The sequence below is a fragment of the Zeus faber genome (assembly GCF_960531495.2).
Source record: "Zeus faber genome assembly, chromosome: 8".
NCBI lineage: Eukaryota > Metazoa > Chordata > Actinopteri > Zeiformes > Zeidae > Zeus > Zeus faber.
Genome location: NC_137195.1, coordinates 8,837,463 through 8,858,189, shown reverse-complemented (window position 1 = coordinate 8,858,189; position 20,727 = coordinate 8,837,463). Strand labels below are relative to the sequence as shown.

The 20,727-nt window shown below is 43.1% G+C and overlaps 3 protein-coding genes across 5 annotated transcripts; all 3 read right to left on the bottom strand.

Moving 5' to 3' along the window:
* Positions 1 to 6,704: 6,704 nt before the first annotated feature.
* rpz6 (rapunzel 6) lies at positions 6,705 to 8,348 on the bottom strand (the record flags this gene model as incomplete). Its single annotated transcript, XM_080005809.1, has 2 exons — positions 6,705 to 7,416; positions 7,855 to 8,348. The coding sequence occupies 2 exons, from the start codon at positions 8,346 to 8,348 to the stop codon at positions 6,705 to 6,707; spliced, it is 1,206 nt and encodes a 401-aa protein (XP_079861935.1).
* Positions 8,349 to 11,790: 3,442 nt separating this feature from the next.
* Positions 11,791 to 20,412, bottom strand: rpz (rapunzel). Of its 3 annotated transcripts, XM_080005825.1 has the most exons (3): positions 19,114 to 19,153; positions 17,980 to 18,016; positions 11,791 to 14,004 (listed from the first exon to the last, which is right to left on the bottom strand). In XM_080005825.1, the coding sequence occupies exon 3, from the start codon at positions 13,939 to 13,941 to the stop codon at positions 13,261 to 13,263; it is 681 nt and encodes a 226-aa protein (XP_079861951.1). In that variant the 5' UTR covers positions 13,942 to 14,004; positions 17,980 to 18,016; positions 19,114 to 19,153; the 3' UTR covers positions 11,791 to 13,260. The 3 variants fall into 3 exon arrangements, with proteins under 3 accessions (XP_079861951.1, XP_079861952.1, XP_079861950.1); XM_080005826.1 differs by lacking the exons at positions 17,980 to 18,016; positions 19,114 to 19,153 and adding an exon at positions 20,255 to 20,412; XM_080005824.1 differs by lacking the exon at positions 17,980 to 18,016 and having other exon boundaries at positions 19,114 to 19,176.
* On the bottom strand, positions 14,397 to 15,522 carry rpz2 (rapunzel 2). The gene is made up of 2 exons (XM_080005827.1): positions 15,496 to 15,522; positions 14,397 to 15,260 (listed from the first exon to the last, which is right to left on the bottom strand). Exons 1-2 carry the CDS (start codon positions 15,500 to 15,502, stop codon positions 14,590 to 14,592), a joined length of 678 nt encoding a protein of 225 aa, XP_079861953.1. The 5' UTR covers positions 15,503 to 15,522; the 3' UTR covers positions 14,397 to 14,589.
* Positions 20,413 to 20,727: the final 315 nt, after the last annotated feature.

Here is a 20,727-nt window from a genome sequence, read left to right as displayed (position 1 = left end):
GTTTAGCAGATAAATTCAGTACAGAGATTCTGAGTACCAGGGTTAGAATGGCGTGCAAACCCATAATCATAGAGTGGAGTCAGCCACTATAATAGATCATAAAAAACTGTGGCTACACACAAATCAGTAAATGTTAGAATTAAGTAAATGTGAGATTTTAATTTACCCAGAAAAGTAAGCTCTTGCAGATATCCCTGTTTTTACGTCTCTATAAACACTGCGGTAGAAGGAGAGATGGAGAGCGAGATGAGTTTTACAGAGCAGATCAATATACCGATTACAACTTTCATTCGCTAATGGTTTCATGGATGGACGGACAAATAAGCCTGCAAGACTATTAATCTTTTGACTTGGTGGGAGCCACCTCCAGAATCTCCCGCAGTACTGCATCAACCCTGGCCCCTGCCCTTATTCAATGCATATTTGGGGGAGCACAGCAGGTTAGCGAGGCACAAGTCCCCCTCACACACAGTTCACGTAGTGTAACTAGTCAATATAAATCCAATCAGTATTGAAAGCAGGTCAAGGGAAGTGTCTCGGATTGGAAGAACTGAATTGTATGCGCCTCCCGGGTGTTGCGAGCCTAAAATTATTTTTGGAGGACACTTACCATCCGTCTAATAATGATAGTTGCATCCTCTAATGATAATCCTCTATCTGTGTGTGAACTGTTATTACTTCCTGTGTGCTGGAGGCAAATGGCCTCCACTTGAGCAATGTTTCCAGATTCAACATTTTTCTCTTCATTTCCTCTTTCTCACGCTTTCCCCTCGCACAACTCCCACTCCTACGGGGATCGCAGACTCACCCCTCCCCAGCCTGGGTGACGCCTCCCCAGTCTGGGTGAGCGCTCCCCACCGTGTGGAATAACCTCGCTTTCCCTCCGAGGCGAAAGTAGAAACACCCTGACACAGAATGACTCTAGTGAAAGTAAAGGTTCCAAATTGCCACCCCTAATTAAGTAAAAGTATATACTATATAAGTATGTAAAAGTAACGTGTAATAAAAGTTATCATATCCAAAGCCCTGATATAACAGAGCCTATAACAAAATTACATAAGTATGAATCAGTGGATAGCAGGTTGATAAATGCAGTTTTTAAGTAAATATAGAGTAAAAAAGTATAGGTATTTGGTGTAAATTTTGGTTGAGTAAAAGCGAAAAATCTCTGTATCAGAATATACTTAAGTAATTGCGGATACTTGAAAAATGTACTTACTGTAAGCACTGCCACAAAGTATTTGTACTTCGTTACTATCCACCACTGGTTGTGAGTGAGGACGGTGGCAGATGACATCATCTGTTAGCGACGTCAGGTGACATCATCTGAGATGCCAATAATTATGATAACGTGAGTTAGAGTATAACGTGCCACAAACGGGGGTTAAAAAAAAAAAATAAAAAAAAAAAAAAGTTGCTTCCTAAATTCCAATCCTTGAGGTTAATAATAGTCTGGGTCAGGGGTGGTATGTTAAAAAAATAACCTTCTGAAATAACCTCCAGATTTGTTTTATTAAGGCGACTGCCATTCTGCCCAATTGGTCGTTCCCCATAGAGGTCACCTTAGCTGCCTGAACAAATAGAAAAAAACTTTATTTTTTATTTTTTTAACATTAAATAACCTTTTCGTTCGCACACATTATGGAGCAACAAACCTCTTCAGCGCTATCTGATGTTTGTACAGGAAGAGACCACGAGATTGCGGACATTTACACGCACCATAATGATCAAGGTGGTATTTCATTTCCACCAGTTTCCTGTAAAGACCTCTACATGTACTATATTCCACCAATGCTATGTCTATGCTATTTTTTTTTTTCCACCCCTTGGGTTTTTAAACCGTCACATTCATGTTTGTCTTAGGATTTGATCTGTCATTTCAGTCTCTGAATGGTTTAGAATTTTGAATAATCTGTGTTGTCCTCGAACGCTTACCGCCTCCGGGACCTTCTCCCCTCCAGGGTGCTATGAAACAAACTGTGGGACGGCTGTTTGCCTGTTATAATATTTCACCCAGATGTTGCGCGTTAGACGTGCTCTTTGCGCAGTATTTGGGAAAACTTTCTTTCTTTCGGTTATTATTATTATTAATAATAATAATAAAAATAACATTATTATTATTATTTATTATTTATTATTATTATTATTATATGAAGGACTCTCAAGCAGAGCGGTTTTCTCACATAACTCTACGTCTGTAGACCGTGCATTAACCCTGCCTGGTCAGAGAGCTGATGGGCTTCCCTCACTAAAACTACTGCAGGACGCTTCACCAACTATCACTGGCACGATATGAATATTTTCACCCCACACCCCACCTTCTTTCTCTTGTCGTTCAAAACCCTTGCTATTTGGTAGTGAGCAATACACTGTATGCCAGTTACTGTTTTAAAAAAAGTACAGAGTGAGAAACAGCATATAACAAAGGTCGTGAACCAGAGCAGTTCTGGTTCTGCTCTGAGCGGCGGAGGGTTGGACCTGCAGCCAGTGTGTCACTGAACAAATGTTTTAATGCTTTTTATCAGATTAGTCCGCTTAAAGAGCAGCAGGCCGGTCGATGGTCCACTCGGGCTGATGGGTAATAGCGTTATCCTGGCCGGGGATTGGCAGGCGGCAGCCAACAGAGCGATCCTACCATTGATCCATTCTCTCCCCCCAGGGCCACTCAGGGCAAGGCCTCCCTCCGTCTTTCGTTTGTTTATAAAATATTGATATTGGCTGCTATCTCCTGTTGAAAATGGGATTTGCCTTGATGGGGAGGGGGGGGATGAGGAGGTCTCTGCGATTATAAAAAAAAAAAATAAGTGTGATAGATAAAAAATAGAGTGATAGTATGTGTTTCTTTTATTTTTCTTTCGTGTTTTTTTTTTTCATCCTTCCATGGTATTTTGTGTAGGTGGATATTTATTTTTTGTTGTTGACAAAGTGGATTTGTTAAGCAAGATCTTGATATCTTTCTGTTCTACCATACCCTCCGTTTGTGATGAGCAACACACCATTTTAGTGCCAAAACTGCATTGTACATGGTGATTTTCTGCTTTTTCTTTATTATAAATTAATTCATAATCTGTCCTCCTCACTTTTGATTAACTATGCCCAAACCTTCAACACTGAACATATTCGGATAGGAGCCTGTTCAGGGGGCGCCAGCAACATATAGAGCAGATCAACAGGCAGACTGCCTGTTGATCTGTTCTATATGCTGCTGGCGCCCTCTGTCTGTAAAGCTGCTCCGTTACCAACTCAGACTCCAGTCATTCATGCAGGGAAGCTAATGTGTTCTCCTGAAACCCCCCAACCGAGCGGCATTAGTGGTTCCCCGGGCCCTGGGGCAGAGTGGGAGTGATGCGGTGGGCCGTGTCAGTGAACAGATGCTTTGGTCTTCCCATAATGACATTCAGCCGCAGCCAGAGCCCGATTGGTGCTGGGGGGGCGAAGAAGCCTCACGGATCAATAGTTGTTCCCAAGACAAAGCCCACACAACCACTAATAAATCCACTGAGTCTCCCGGTACGAGCTTGCGGGTCAGTCCGTGTCCACGAAGGGAAAGCGGTAACAAACTGATCGACATTCAGATGCGGGGCCTGTACGCCGAGAGGATGCGGCGAAAAAAATCTGCGACCTAATTGACTAATGTGTGCAAATGTGCAAAATGTTGTATTCTTAAAATAATGGAAGGTGTCTTGAAATATCTTGGAGTGGAGACATCAACAGTCTGTTTTTCATTTATTTTTACTTAGACAAATCCTTGGAATCCGTCCATTTTCCTCGTCGCCATGTTTTTCTCAAAATGATCAAAATAATCACGAAATTGGAGGCCAGTCAGTTCATCCTAATAAACAAAGAAAAGGCTTATCGTTCATTTTTTAGAGATTGTCTCGCCTGCAAAGATTTCACATTCTACTTCATTCGAGACGTGTGCTGTTTTTTCTGCTACGATGCGATGCCCGAGCGGTCGGTTCTGCTCCGTGCGACGGGTTCTGGGAAGTGTCTGAAGAGAGGGAGTTGTTCCTCCAGGGCTGTCTGGCACGCCCGCCATTCCGCCGGTACCTCCATCCTGGGTCTCTTTGACAGAGTTCCAGACGCTGCTGCCGTATCAAAGGTGCCGAAGCTCGTGAGTCATCTGTCTGGGGTTTCTAATTATAAGAGGTTGTTATTTCTGGGCTGCAGGTGTTTAGGTGAATGTTTGCTTACGGACGTGCTGTAAGCGTTCCATTTCATTGGGGAAGTTGAGATAGGAAGATAGAATCTCTTATATCATTGAAAATTAATTACAAAACAAAATGTTTTTTTGCTGGCAAACGTGAAGTGTGATCGATGCCTCCTTGGACAATGTGGTAAATTAGTTTTTGCTCTTGATATGCCAAGGGAAATCGCACAAAATGTAAGCAATACGTGAATTCATTTCAATGTCAGGATCCATTCGTCTCGGGTTAAAATGTTATCATCTTAATGATTCTTTTTCCATTTTCTTTATGAATTTTCTGAACGTTACACTTCCAAGCGAATGCACAACGCCTTGTGCCCTGCGTGCAGAACCACCAGGACAGTTATAGAGATACAGATTTCTTCCTGGACTGTATATGAGGAGATAGAGTATGAGTGATTCTGACAGGTGTGATTTAGGGTGGAGAAGAAGCACTGACGCTGAAGAGCCTGCAGATTTTTCTGAGCTAGAAATGATCCTTCCGTCCAGCTGAGCAAAGCACTTTGCTGCTTTGCAGCATTAGCCCAGCCGGGGGTTATTCATAGACTATCAAACTCAATCTGTGGTCAGGAAATGCTGACTTACGCGCGAATATCAATTAAATTAGGTAGGGTCCCAGTTCTCCCTGTTGAGAGGGTGGGCTGGCTTATATATCTTGTTTAGACACCCGTAGGCCTTTTGTAAATCTCTCTCTCTCTCCCTCTCTCTCCTTTCTCACACACACAAACCAACAAACACGGGCACTACATGGATATTTGCATACACATCCAGTCACTGTTCGTGCACAACCTTTAATTGCACTGAGCTCAAACATACAAGCACTTGTTTTTTGCATCGATTTTATTTGTGATTAGAATGCTTCACGTCCACCCATGCTGTAACAACCGACATCGTTTATTGACATGATTACAAGCGCGACACTGGTAGTGCAGCATCAGGAGACAGCTGCTGAATTGGTGGCTGCAGTTTGGCATTAGAAGGAGGGGGGGGTTTCAAGAACGCAAGGCACACTGTGCACGTCCATGTGCCAAGTTCCTTTCGTCTCTCTATTCACGGTTGAGAAAGTAGCCTCAAGGCTCCCTTTATGTAGGCCGGCCTGCCTCGCAGAGACAAAATGGGAGCTCTGCTCAGTATTTGCAGCCTCAGCATAACTATCTCTATGGAGCGCTAGGTGAAGCATTTCGTTTTTTTTCCTGAGCTTGGGTTAGTATGCAGTAGAGATGGAAAAAGCAGCGCTGTAATGAAAACCTTTTTTTTATGGCCATTTTTAGAGTAAAAATATTCAAAGTGCATTGATAAATAAGTTGGTTAGAAGCTATTTTGTGTTATAAATCATACCAATCATGGATAAATCATTTTGTCAGTACAGTAATCTTCAGACATTGAAATATACTGTAACAACAACAGCTAAACTAAAATTGATACTGCTGTTTGATGAACGGAGCAAATACCTTTAAGACACACAACTGTCTATATACAGGTACTCCTCACTTAACGACCGAGTTCCGTTCCTATGACCAGGTCGTTTAGTGAATTGGTCGATAAGCAAGGACCCGTGTTATTTCATGGTAAGGGGGCATAGCCGTTGAGAACGCTAGTGTAGTGAATACTGACAGACTACAGGAACGACACTGAGACTGAGAACGGTGATGAGATGAGATATATACAGTGTATACAGTTTATATAGTGTATATATAGAGATGATCCGCTGTGGCGACCCCAAATGGGAGCAGCCAAAAGAAGAAGAAGTGTTTATAGTATATATACTGTATATAGTATATATTGTGTATATATAGTGTAAATAGTATATATAGATTAAATAGTGTATATATAATATATATAGTGTATATACACACACTATATATATATATAGTATTTCTAGTGTATAAAGTATATATGGTGTATGTAGTGTTATTTCACGGTAAGGGGGCGTGGCGATTGCAAATGCTAGTGTAGTGAATACTGACAGACTGCGGGAACGAGACCGATGAGATGAGATGTATACAGTGTATATAGTATATATAGTGTATGTGTGTGTGTGTTATATATATATATATATATATATATATATATATATATATATATATATATATATTGTATATAGTATTTGAAGGGTGATGCTCGATGAGATGCTCGACGCTGAGACGCCGCGGTATTGTACGCACCCCACAATACAGACTGGTCAGAGAGCTGGTCGTAAGTCCGAACGGTTGTTAAACAGGTAGGTTGTTAAGTGAGGAGTACCTGTAGTGCATATAATCTCACTCTCTCTATATATATATATATATATATATACAATAGATATATATATGTGTATGTATGTATATATATATATTGTGTGTGTGTGTGTGTGTATATATATATGTGTGTGTGTTTTAAATCTACATTTAGATCCTGATCTTTACAACATGTCATTATTGTCACGTATCAACATGAATCTCTCTCACCACAAATGCAAAATCGTACATATATGTAGCTCCTTCAAACCCGGTCATCTCTACTCGGAGTGAACACACACTATCACGTTCTTGTATTTCTGCCAGTGGTGGCATTCCTCTGGGAAGCTCCACGCAGCCGCGCTCTCCTTGTGGCAACTGACGGCGTGGACAATGAAGCCGCAGAGCTGCTTCTCCAAGAGCTCCACCACAGCCTGGGCGTTACCCTTCTTCCCCTGACCCTCCATCAGCTGCCGGATGCTGTCGTCGGGCACCTTCCGGGGGCTGTGGCTGTAGGACACCACCAGGTTGATGCTGTTCACCTGGAGCACCTCGAACCAGTTCTTACCGGCCACGTGATGGAAGTGTTCCCCAGCTCGCAGGTTATGGTACCATTGTGGTAAACTGGTCGATTTCTGGCCAGTGTGGTTGATCACTCGTACGGACCAGCACACCCAGTCATACTTTTTGGTCAGGAATTCTCTGAGCTCCTGGGCGACATTTTGGAGCTTCTGGCCGTCCTTCTCCTGCAGGACGCGTTGGGCGTCCAGCTTGGCCTGCTCGGGGAAGGCGGCCACACAAGACTCAATGGTGGCCTTCATTTTGGATTCTACCTCCTCTATTCTGGAGCTCCAGTCCTGGATTTTGTCCTGCTCCTCAGCCGGGTTCTGGGTCAGGGCACAGTGGCCCAGCAGAGCGATCAGACCCAGGCAGAAAAGCTCCTTCATCCGAACACAGAAGTCCTCCAGGAGACGGCGATTCCTTGCAACATACCTGGAATATTGAGGAACTGTTTAACAATGCATTTACATACACGTAGCTTCTAATCTATCCATAACCAATTTTAATGACTGCGACATGAGTTAAAATTTTTGATGGAGACTTCCCACATTACATTCACCAAAACTATGGAGTTCGAAAACTCTTCTTACCTGGAATAAAACTTAACTGAACCTGTTTTGGTCTTCGTCCCTCATCAAAACAAGAAAAAAAACCTTGACTAAATTTTACCAAATACAACTTAAGTAAGAAGACAACATCTTCTTTTCTACAACCATTTCCCCCACACACCCGTTTATAACTCATGATCGGGCATTGAAGATCCTTTTACAACCAAAAGTAAAGGTCCTGGAACGTGTACACAACCACATCAATCTGTTGTAGATGTTTGACATTTCAAAGTGTGACAAAAGTAGTTTAAGGCTGCATTACCTCTCCACCACTTCCAGGATGGACACCCCAAAGCTGTTGGTCCCCATCATAGCATCGTAGAGCACGTGAAGGTTCTTCTCTCCTCCGGTTTTGCCAAAGTGATCCAGGAACAGTCTCGTCTTCACCTCCCGAAACTGCTGCTTGGCCTCCAGAATGTCCATGTACTTCCGGAACTGGTTCCTTATGTTTTCCTCCACGGAAAAGTAGTGCGAGTCCAGCATCCCCTTCTTGATCTCGCAGTCGATGTCCTCCAGCTGGCCGGACAGCACGTCCAGCCTGTTCCTCACCGCCAGGAACTGCTCTTTCACGAAGAAGATCTCTTTGCTCTGGATGTTGTCCAGGGCGAGGCGGAGTACGGGGGCCGCGGCTTCGCAGAGGGGGAACAGCTCCCCCACGGCGCTGGCCACGACCTCGGCCCCCCTCTCGAACATCTCCATCACCGCCTCGATGGCTTCCTTCTTCTGGGCCACCACCCTCTCCAAAGAACTGGCCATGATCTGAGACAGCAGGTCCATTGGTTAGGAGAATAAGGATGGAGTGGAATGATTTGAATGGTTGTTAATTGTTTTGAGAATATAGTGCACACAAAAATGTACAGCGACGACGGGCACGACAAGCTTTTGTCTTTTACTTTAGCGGTGAGGATGTCGGAGAAAATAAAAATAGGCCCTGCCTGTTGGGTCTCAATGTAATGTCACATCTAGGATTCTACTCCTTATTTGTGGCTGTGAAATGTGTATCTATATCTGATGAAATGATAAATTATGAAGGGAAAGGTGAATTCTAAACAAAAAATATCTGGAGGCCTCACATACAACCAGAATGAGAAAATGTCCCAAATGCCCTTGGGTCTGTTCACCAATCATCTCAGGCGCATCGAGGCCAAACAATGTTTAAAAATAATCCATTTACCCTTCACTTCAACCCGCATAAATTGCTGTCCTTTCTGATGAGACATGTCACACGTGCGGTACTGTCTGGACCCGGACACAGATGATGCAGCATCACCCAGGCCTTGCGCCATTATAAATATATACACATGAAAAAATGAAAGCGAATTGTGAATCCTTCATTTTGTATTATTCTGCAATTGATTGGACAACAACAATAATAATAATAATAATAATAATAATAATAACGAATGATATAACAATATATGCTGGAAAAGACCGTGGTAAATGATCCAGAAACTGCTTTGCAAAATTAATTTGTGCGCACTTCGGAGAAAGACGCGTCACTCTTTTGAGCGCATAGTGCGCTCGGACACTCCTTTATTGTGGCGATGGAGGAGCAGCCCCTTCCTATCCCTCCTAAAATAACAAGCTTATATTCAGTACCTGAACAAAATGGCTCGTCTTGTCCTTCTCGTCTGATTGGCTTCAACAGCTGCAAAGAAGTTTTTTTTTTTTTTTTTTTCCAAGTTGGAGAAAATTCCCACGGTTCTCCTCTCTGCTGTGGGCTTTGGGTTCCAAATCGAACCCGAGATCCACAGAGAAGAGGAGCGCACCCGGGATCTGCAACGAGAGAGGGGGAGTGGGAGAGGGAGAGGGAGGGAGAGAGAGAGAGGGAGGGAGATATTAAGGAATAAGGTATGGAGAAGGAGAGCGCACAGCTTTATTCGACGTTCCTCCTTTTCATCTCGACTGCAGCGGGACATGGATGGTTTCCTATTTTTTTTCCCCCAAAAACATTTGTTTAAATAGTTTGTAGACCTTATTGCGCGTGTAGCAGCGCGGCGTTTTTGGAGACTTCTCCGGTTGCGCACTTTGCCCAAATCACTGATGAATGTGCAGGCCTCCCCTTCCATGCGGATTCCGGACGCTGGGGAACGAGACGAGAGAGGACGTGGTCGGTGAGCTGAAAACGATTCATCCTTTATCTCTATAATGACATGATAGTCCATAATATGTCAGACCCGACCAATGTACTGCTAAAGGCTGAGGTGCACGTCAGATGCGGCATTTCAGTGGGTTTACAGTATTTTCACTTTGATGTTTTGAGACTATACAGAATATAATGTATGTTTAAATCAATTACATTCATAAGAAAGAACGACGCATGGTGTATATTAATATCGCAAGTAGAACGTGAGAAAACAGCTTCAGAGAAACAGAGAAACCTCCAGTAAAAAAAAAAATGTTAATTACCACTAAATATAGATTTTTTTTTATTGACCTCGAATCCATCAATACCCCCCAAGCTGACGCCCTGCGATGGTTTGAGCTCATATATTTATATATATCTATATCTATGTATATCTATATCTATAGATAAATAGATAGATAGATAGATATCTAATCCTGTGTACTTGTGGTCCAAAATTATATTAAATTTAGACATAATTAGGAACTTCAGTCCACATTTGTTCTCGAACGACGTTTCCTCTCCCCGGGGTCTCTCGCTGTGGTATTCTGCATTTAAATTGTGCGCAGCGCAGAGATTGCACTTCGGGTCCACCAACCCAGAAGGCTGAGACGGAACCAGTTGGACTGGATCTGCATGATCGGATGAGGGGCATTCCGAGGGTGCGTAACCTGTGCAACGGGCTCCTTCACTGAACCGAAGGGAAATGCGTATAGGCGCCTGACTTAGGCCTGTTGATAATTTGCACATAGCAATGCAGCACTTTGTAGAGATCTTGAGTCTTGGATAATTCATCAGTGATATAAAAAGTGACGCCTGTTCAGGTCGTAAGGTGCGTGTTCACTCGCGCTTGATATAGTGCTACAACCACACCCCCTGGTGGACATAGTCTGACAGCACCTGGGAACCCATATTCAGTATACTGTAGAATACTATACTGGGAACCCATTTAGGCCCCGAGTATGTTTCTTTTACACAACCACAGTGGTGGAAAGTAACGAAGTAAAAGTACTTAGTTACTGTACATATATACTTGTAATCTTTAAAATAATAAATAAATGTTAGTTTCCAATAAATATTAAGTATTTGTACCTCAGTTCAGTTTAGACTTTTACCTCACTGCATTTCAAAGCAAATATCAATTTGTTTTACTCCACTACATTTCTCACATAAACGGTTTAAGTAAAAAAAAAAAATTGGGATTTATGTTTCTATATATTAAAGTATATCCTAAAGGATGTATAAAAAGGTGTCTGCATACTATTTTCTTTTTTTTAATTGTTATCAGAACATGCATGAGCACTCATCTGCAGAAAAAAGGTACAGCAGTAATATAAGCTGTATTATAGGCTCTGTTGTATCAGGGTACTGGATATGACGTTTACTTTTACACTTCATACTATAAGTACATTTAAGAGCAAGAACATATATACCTTTACAAAATTGAAAATGTCAATGTGGTCCTTTTACTAGAGTAAAAAACCTTTAAAAGGCCTATTTGAGTCAAATGTCAGAGTACTTCTTCCACCACTGCACAATCATAAAACACAATAATAATAAATAATAATAAATAATAATAATAAAAAATCAATACTTCATGCAACTAGCCACAACCTGCTCAAACTGTTTTAGTACTACAGTAACATTGTCATTTTATTACCATATTAACATGCAGGGGTTGTAAGGTGCCCACTGGATAACCCAGCTAACATATTTTTTGCAAAAAATGTGATATACTGTATGTTCTATGCAGTGCAGTATTTCTATTGTTCTGTAACATCTGGGTCAAACTTCACTTGATAGATGTGGTACTCACTTTTGCGTAGAATCTGACATATTTAGCTTGATTCTGCAATACTAACAGATTCTATAGGTAGATGTGAGATGATGTAAGATAAATGAAAAAATGGAGGTACAGATACAGTATGTGACCTACACCACCAAGATTTAACAGTCAGTTTTGGAAGATTGATTCTTAAACAGTGACTGTGTTAAGTTATGCCTTTCTGATGGAAAAGTTTTGCATCATACATAAACAAAATCTGCATTTGTAAATTATTTACAGTACTACAGTTCAGTGTACTTTAGTCAAGAGTTTATTTAGAGTGCACGATACAGAGATCATAACAAAAAAAGGAGGCATATTCACAAATATGTTTCAGAAAGCTTTAAGAGATTCAGAGCAGGTATTTCATGTCATTTGAACAGCATCATGAATGTTTATATAATATACATATCTGCTCTAACAGTATTTGTGACAGAAAGTGTTCCACAGAGTTTATAAACATGTTATGCATCCGAAGCATGAGAAGTTGGGAATAATTTAAATGAAAGTAAAACCAGACCCCCCCCCCCCCCACACACACACACAAATCATACTTGTTATAAGGCATTTGCAGGAGCTGATTTGTTGGGTTTATCAAAATATGTGATCTGAAGAATGCTATAAGTGTGTTTACCGGCCATGGGTACATTTATTCTCAATTTTGAAATTGACAAGCTTCCTTCACACAATGGGATCCTGAACAGATGTTCCAAAACAAAAAAAACCCAGTAATGAGCATAGCAGATAGTGAGTGTCAGCCTGAAACAGCAGTATGGCAAAACAATTATTTAACATTGCAAAGCTAAGTGACCAAGAGATTCACCCCTACTAAAATAAAATATACATAAACATATTGCATTGACTACCGATGATTGAAAAATATGGCTTCAGCTAAAATAAAATTTAAAAAAACGTTCTGGTAATAAAATAAAAAGGGAAACCGTAACTTGAATCCATTTGGCACACCTCCCATTGTAGTAATAAAGGTGTATAACATACACAGATCTGGTTAAATTAAGTGCCATTTCCAATGAAGGTAACTTTTTAATCATTAATTTGCTGATAGTGAAAAGAACACTGAATGCCACTTTATTTTAATGTATCACAAACTATGTACAGTTACAAATATATGTACCCTATGTACACTGACTGTACAGTCTGAAAAGTTTAGCTGAAAATGTGAAGATTAAATGGGTCTGCGTCGACGTTTGACATGTCAAGTTTGATAACTCTGCAAACAACGCCCTCTAGTGGTCTTTAATTTATATGACAATTGTCAAAACTGGTTTCCTAGTTAGCTTTTCAAGATTCAAGATTCAAGAGGTTATCTGATTACATAGCTGAAGTTATGCCCTTAGTGTTCAAATCAAACTCACTCTGAGCCATCACCATGCTTTCAAATTAATAATGTTCCTTAGTTTTCAACAAAAATTTGATAAATGGCAAAATCAGTCATTTATACTGATATAAACTACCACCTCCTCATAAGGTGGAGGTTGTAGTGATATAAGGTTTTTGGATTCAGTATAATATCCAAGTCATCCGTTACAGTGAAATTAGGCTTATGTTGCTTAAGCATCAAATGAACTGAAGACGCATAGATGGAACTGACTGGGCAGAGAAAATCTGAAGGGGTGAAGAAGTGGCAGCGGGAATGTTTACAACGTCCTCAATATGGAGGACAAGCAGCAGGGAGGGGCCTTTGCTCCGCCTTCTGTTCACTTGCACCTCTGCAAGGCCTCCTGCATTTTCTCCTGCACGTTCTCCATCTTCTCGGCCCACTCCTCGCTCAGGCCCTCCTCGTCGTCCCCGATGACAGCGGCATAGCCCATGAGGGCGATGAGGCCGATGCAGAACAGGTAGGTGAGGCGGGTGCAGAGGCACTCCATGGTGCGCCGGTCGCCCTGCGAGTGCTTCAGGTACACCTCCAGGATGGGCTTGCTGAAGAGCTTGGGCTTGCCCACCACGCCGTCGTACAGTGTGTGCAGGTTCTGGTCGCCCAGGTCGTTGGCGTAGCTCTCCTCGAAGTCGCACTTCTTGCGCTCGCAGTGCTCGGGGCGCGCCTCCACCATCTCCATGAACTTTCGGAACTGGTTGCGGAGGTTCTCCTCCACGCGGCAGTACTGGCCGTCCAGCGTCTCCTTCTTGATCTGCAGCAGGGCGCTGTGGTTCTGCTCGGAGAGCTTGTCCAGGGACCGGTTCACCGAGCCAAACTCGCGCTTGAGGGTGCGGATGTTCTCGTCGTCCACGTGGTGCAGCACCACCCGGATGAGGGAGCCGGCCACGCCGAAGATTGGGTTGACCACAGCCGCTGCCGAGGAGATGGCGGCCACGCACTGGAGCACTTTCACAAGACCGTCCTTCAGCTTGTCCTGGTCCTCGATGATCTCCTCCGACATGGTGGCTTGTTGGGTGTGCGGAGGGTGAGGTCACTTGGTGTTGCTATATGTTGATGAGGGTTCCTAAAAAAGATAAAAAATAAAAAACAGCTGATCAAACACAATGTTGAATTTACATTGAGTAAAAGTTCAGCGATGCCCAAGTACTCATGGAAAAGTCAGGGAATTTCACCTCAAATTTGGAGTGGGAACCCTGTCGATATTATTGTGGTAGAGCAAATGTTCCTCGAAAGAACAATTTAGGAAACATGACCCCAAAAAACAACAACTTTGGACTTTCCCCCTTTAAAAGATATTTTTAACATTTATTTACATGGACCTAATTTGAACAATCGTTATGTAGGAGTACAAAGAGAGAAAATAAATGGTTTCAAGAAAGTATTTATTTAGATTAAGTACACTTGGAAAACCTTTAAACAGGAAATTAAAATAAAAACATAATCAGCAATCAATTAAACAAGTGCTTAAAAAATACAAACGTATAGAAGTATGAAAGAACAAAATAGGTAATGATCCCCCTGAAACCCACATTCCCCATAAAATATCTAATGATACTTCATTCGATGAATAAAGACATCTTCATCACACAACCATTCACTGAGGCCTTTCAGCCCTAACCCTCCGTACAGGGAGGCCTCCTTCAGTGTCTCAGCTGCATCTCTGCAGCACATCCTCCATCTGAGCCTGCACCTCTCGCAGCCTGGCAACCCACTTCAGTCGGAGCAGCTCTTCGTTGTCCTCTGTAACAGCCATGTACACCGTCAGTGCCCGCAGTCCCAGGTGGAGCAGGTGGAGGAGATGGGAGCACCGGCTCTCCATGGTGACTCTGTTCCCGCTGCAGTGCTCAAAGTAAACCTCCAGCAAGGGCCTTGCGAAAAGTGCCCCGCCGACTATTCCCCTGTACAAGGTGTCTAGACCGAGGTCACTCTTATTGCTCTCAAAGACACCCTTGAACTCCTGCGCGTAGCGCTGTGTGCCCGCGGGGTCGTTCCGCGCCCGCACCGCCATCGCGATGCAAGCGCAGTACTGGCGATATATGCGCTCTTCTTCCTCTCCGTATGTCTCCTCCACCTCGTTCAGCATGACCTGCTTCAGCGCCTGCTGGTTGCTCTGAGAGATTGTGTTCAGTTTGGTGCGGACAGCACTGAAGGCTTGGTCTAGCGTGTCTCCCATGCAAGCCTGTGGCCGGGAGACAGTGTTGAAGACTGGATCAGCGGAGGCAGCACAGTTTCCAGTCCCTCCAGACTGACGACTGCTGTGTTTTTGACTTACTCCTCGGCAACAATCAGCAATGTTTGGAGGCAATGTTTCACTGATCCCTTAGAAAAAGAGAAAGGGATAGTCTTACAAATTACACACATTTTATTTATTGTGTACAAAATATAAAACATTGGTCAATGTTACAGATAAGCTTGTGTTTATAATATGAAACATGTCAGTGAAATAAACAAAAAGAGCTGTATGAAATCTTACTATGAATGTATAACCTATTCAAACACATTACTTATTTCAATTAAATGAATGAACCAATACATTTTAATTATATTTCCTTACCTTGCATGAACAAAGCAGTGAGAAGACTTGTCGGTTGGGGTGCAGCTGTCTTTGTCTTTCAACCAGCAGGAGTTTATAAGGCATGGGCGTGGTTTTAGAAACGAAGGGTTCTGGTTGGTCCATAACCAGGAAGCGAGTTTGCCGAGACGCTCCCCAAGAACGGCACGTCCGAATTTAAACATGGATGTGCTTGTTGGAATAAGGAACGATCATATAGATGGAACTTTGTGCTTAGTGGTAAACAAGTCTGGGTGTGTGTGTTTTTTTTTTTTTTTTTTTTTTTTTTTCAAGAATAACCTGATTGCCAACGAACTAACTTTACAGCTATGCAAAAGAATGTTGTCTTTCAGGGTGATGTGTGCGGATAATACAACATTTCTCTCATACTACTCCACAATGGAAAAAAAAAAAAAAAAAAAAGCAACGGAGCAGAACTTCCGAGTCCAACGTGAAGCCCGCGAACAAAACGTGCTTTGTTGCCGTCGTGGGGCCAAAGCCCGAACAGCTGTCTTGAATGCAGCTGACGCCGTTTGTCGTCGGCTCGCTTGTCCTCCGCAGTCGCTGTGTTCAGGGATCGCCTTTCCCCCCCCCCCCCACGACATCGGGGTGAAACGCGGGGTCTGGCCGCGTTCAGAGAACCCCTCCCGTTACCGGGGAAGTAAACAAAGTCCGGCGTCTTCACGCTGCCGGGCGCCGAACGGGTTAACGCGCCGCTCCCGCGTTCAGCGCCGGAGCAGTTCAGCACCAGCGCGGTTTCAACGCTTCTCTATGGACAAACCGATAGCTCCTCCGCCGCCCCGCCGCAGCGGCGGAGAGGGGAAGGACTTTCGGGCTATTTCCTAGGATTCTGACCCTCAGCGGTGCAGAGAATACGTAGAGTCCCACAGAATTAAGCTTTAAAGCGGACGAGGCTGGCCTACGACTAATTTCCTGTTTTGACAAGAGTGAATTATTGATACAGAGGTTTATTTTCCATTTAAACTCGCCTTTTTTTGGTTTATTGCATATTGGCAATGTTTTTCCCGCTTTTTAAATTCCTATTCATTTTTTATTATTATTGCCTATTGTTTTGCTGTGAGCTACCCTAACACCGCTCTAGGGATGAAGTATCCATCAATACACAAATAAGTCAGCGGTGCTTACTATATACCAACCATGGCAAGTAACTCCCTGCACCACTGAGGGACTTTCAATCAAGCCCACGGTTAAAAACACGTGTCCACGGTGTTCCGCATCACGGGGCTGACGACACACACCGTTTGAACAGTTTCTCCTTCAGCGTCCGCGGTGTGCGGCGCGGTACCCGTGTCCGCCGCACGGGGGCAGTATTATCATACATTGTCATGACACTCCTGACCCAGCCCCTCTTTCAGATTTCAGCACCAGCCCTGCGTGGACTGAAGAGCTTTAACTGTCGAAATGTTTGGCTTCCGCTGCACGTTAGACGGAGTTGAAATCCATTTGGGATCATTTCTATTTGAAGCAAAACGTTAGAAATGGCAGATGTGTTTTGAAAGCTACAGACCAGATCAATAAAGCTCACGTGTACTGGTAAAACTGAGGGGCAATTTAAATGCTCGTCATTATGTATGATTTTGTTTTTAATGCCCCGTTTATACAGTTGAATTTGCAGATTATGAATGATCCGTTTCTGTACTTTTCTTTATTATTATTTAGGACGGACAGTGTATTTTGCCATTTGATTTGCTCTTTTTCAATGTTTTTGTTTTAACTACTAAATTACAAATACTGATATTTCTTATTTTTGTTTTCTTGTTTTTACAGATGTTCTTCGTGAGAAAAGTCAATGCTTTACCAAAAAAGCTATTCTTCTCTTCAAATTCAGGTAAAAGAGGATTTTATCAGAATCAGTCTTGAATAGAATGTTCAACATTTTAAACTGAATTTACTCTATAAAAAAAAAAAAATCAAACTTCTACAAGAACAAAGTTGTATTAGGGCCTAGAGTTAACCTGAAAACAGTTTGCTCAATACAACATTCTATGTCAACAGCGCCACTGTTTGCTCTTAAACCTGCTGTGCTGATTTAAGCGTTGCTTGTTTTTTTATTAACTGTCTTCAGTTAAATGTCCGGTACTTGGTTTTATTTAGGGGTATTAAATGCCTGTCTTCAATATTAACACAGAATTGGTTTTATATTATTTCAAATGATCATTCCCTTGTGCCTAACAACCCTTACACCCGTAAGCCACTGTGAGGTTGCCGAACTAGCTGGACAATCCCTTATAGTCGGCTGAATGGACACAATGACGTAAGGCCACCACTACAACTGCTACTTAGGCATTTTACCGACTTAGGGACCCCAACCCCGACTGTGGAGAATCTGTCACCAGTTTGGTTTGGAGGTTCTTGTTAGACTTTCCTGTCTGGGGGGCAAAGTGAGCATCTGAATCAGTATTCTAGAGTGGGCTCTTCTATCTCAGACTACGCTCCCACCCTCCCCTTGGTTCCCCAGTCACTTACCAGAGAATCTTAGGAAAGAGGCGATGAGATCCAGGTTCTAAAAAAAAAAGTGATATATTTCTTAAAAAATAAAATGAATAAAAGTTCTCCAACAAAAAAGGATCACACTGACTATAAGAGGTTCTACTACTTAAGCTGGGCAGTGGGTTTACATGTGCTTTTATCTAGTTTTCTGTAAGCCATATACGGACTCCTTTCCTGTAACATCTAATTTTTCTTAGAACACCTCGGTACACACATACCCACACCTTGCTTTACAGCTGAACTACATCCTTTTCCTGTTTAGGTTACAAGGAGATACAGTACAATAAGCAAGTGGTTTATCACCTTTTTGTTCTACTTCATCGCCTCATCTATTTCCTTGTCTCCTGACGTCAAGATTTGTTAGCCCATTTTATGATACAATCAAATAATAATAATAATAATAATAATAATTATAAGGTAGTTGTATGTAGGAATTCAAGTTGGAAAACAAAGCTGCTTTGGTTGTCTGACCAGGAAGTTCCACCCAGTCTCCCATCAGAGGAGCAGCCATCTTGAATGTTTTCTGGTTTCTGTCAATGATCATGACAGTGCTAAGCTAATCAGATTCCACACATAATCTAACGTTAAAATCATTCCATAAAGCACATGATTTGCAATTTCACGACCAATTTTGATGGTTTTCTGCCTCGTATCATGGTCCACTGTCCAGTAACAGTTTCTTCCATTTCTCCACAGAGCACTGGCTGCTGAGCAGTTGGGAAACTTTCCCTTGAAGCACGGTCCCGGGAAGTATTAAAGTTAAAACAATAACTGATTAACCGAGGTTAAGGTACGACAATGCGGTCTCTCCCGAGGTTCCCCCGAGGCTCCCCCGTGTCTGTGAGTATTAAATAAAGCCCACGGCCCGTCTGCTCCCAGCCCAGAGCCAGCAGGCTGCCTTGCTCTGGCTCCCCCTAGCCGTGCCTCCATGTTTCCTTATGAGTGCAAACCACACTGTCCTGGCCCTCCCTTCTCTATGTCACTGTAAAGGCACAGAAATACACCTGAAAACATCTATTCTTCTCACCAAACGTGGCGTTTACCAACTCCATAAAGGCTCCTACCCATCCCTGGGCACCTATGGCCACGTCAGAAGGGAGGATTTCTTACCTTTCCAGAGATCTCTTCCCTTGCACCTCCCTCTCCCAAGTCCAAATCTCGACAGCCTCCTTCTTCTTCCCAGCAATCCCCGCAAAAAGGGCACTTCCATGTATGTTGAATGTGTAGGGGTGTTCATATTGGACTAAACCATTTGTGAACAACACAGAGGGCCCCAGATACCCCCAAAATGTCAAGAACAAATCCCAAAACACAGAAGCTCAAACATGCTCTTCAATTGCTATGCCATTGGCTTTACACAGTCGAGCCCCCTCCTCAAATAAATTCCTCCACCCCCCTATAGTTCAACATATTCCGGCCCACCCACTAGTCATACAGTTTGAACTGTAGAGCAATTGTCAGTCAGTGCGCAGCTGAGCTCTGCAGAGTTTCTGCCGCGTCGTGTGCAGTTGCCAGGCCCCGGAGCAGCTCTGTGTGGCCCCAAAATAGCCCATCAGAAACATTCATGTTCCAAGAGACCCTTGTGGTGTGGACTGTGCCAAAGGAACCGGAAATAGATGTTTACAAGTTCATAGAATCCGAGCTGGAGAAGGCAGAGCTGCGCTTTCAAATAGACCTCTCCAAAAGCGCACAGGTGCACCCGAAGAGATGGAGGCTTCTTGGAGAAAGTGGTTGATAAGAAAAAGACGTATATTTTGTTTAAAAAGGTAATTATAATGTTTATTTTTTATTTATTTTTGATGTTAGGGAAGTCACTTTGAGAGATACACAGCATAAATAGTAAATTTATGGTCTGCCAAGTGCAACAATTAAGGTAGGTTCAGCAAATCTTCAGCGCATATGGTAAAATGAGGCTCTAGGCTCTGCTATTTATTTATTTTCTTTGTATATATAAATATATATATCGTTATATAGTTCTATATGTTAGCTTGTTGATAATGGTCACAGTCTGGACAAAAATCTGAAAGAAAAACAATACCAACACTGACTGGAGCTGAAGCTGGAACGTAATTGCCACCGCAGCGCGCAAAAGCAATTCTGAGACATGGACACGGGCGTCATTTTAAGTTGAATTTCCTTTCAGAATCGAGAAACGTGAAACCTTTTCACCACACTAGATTCCCAACCCAACCCCAACAAATGTACGACCCGTGTGCACATACAAAACACGCTCGGAGTGCTCAGTGTTTACCCAAAATAATCGTCCACGCGTGCGAGTCGTCTCTTGAACCGCTCAGCCAGAAGCCCGGCGTGGTGACGCGGAGATTTCGAAGATAAAAAACAAAAAAAACCCAAAAGAAAACAGCAGACAGGCGTTTACTCTGCTGCGTGTCCAGACCTGAGCCAGGGGGGGCGACGACCCCACCTCCACATTCTTCAGCGACGAACCCTGAGGTAATAACGACGACCGATCCTCAGCGCGATGCCTGTGGAATCTGCGTAATCCCATTCATATCTGTAGACTCCATAGTGCGATGAACGCACCTTAAGCGCGCACCTCACTCCAACGGACCCCCAGCAACGCCTTTTGAATCCACACTATGAATACGTGTGCGTCCGTTGTGTGTGCACCGGTTTTAAAGGGACAGCCGTGCGCTGCTGTCAGCTGCTGCCTCCGCCTGGTGCGCGCCTGACTCGGTGCCCACCCCCCCCACCCCCCGAGCA

What these genes read in the sequence shown, in the direction of transcription:
- rpz (XM_080005826.1), bottom strand. Translation starts at nt 13,941, where the DNA reads ATGTCGGAGGAGATCATCGAGGACCAGGACAAGCTGAAGGACGGTCTT.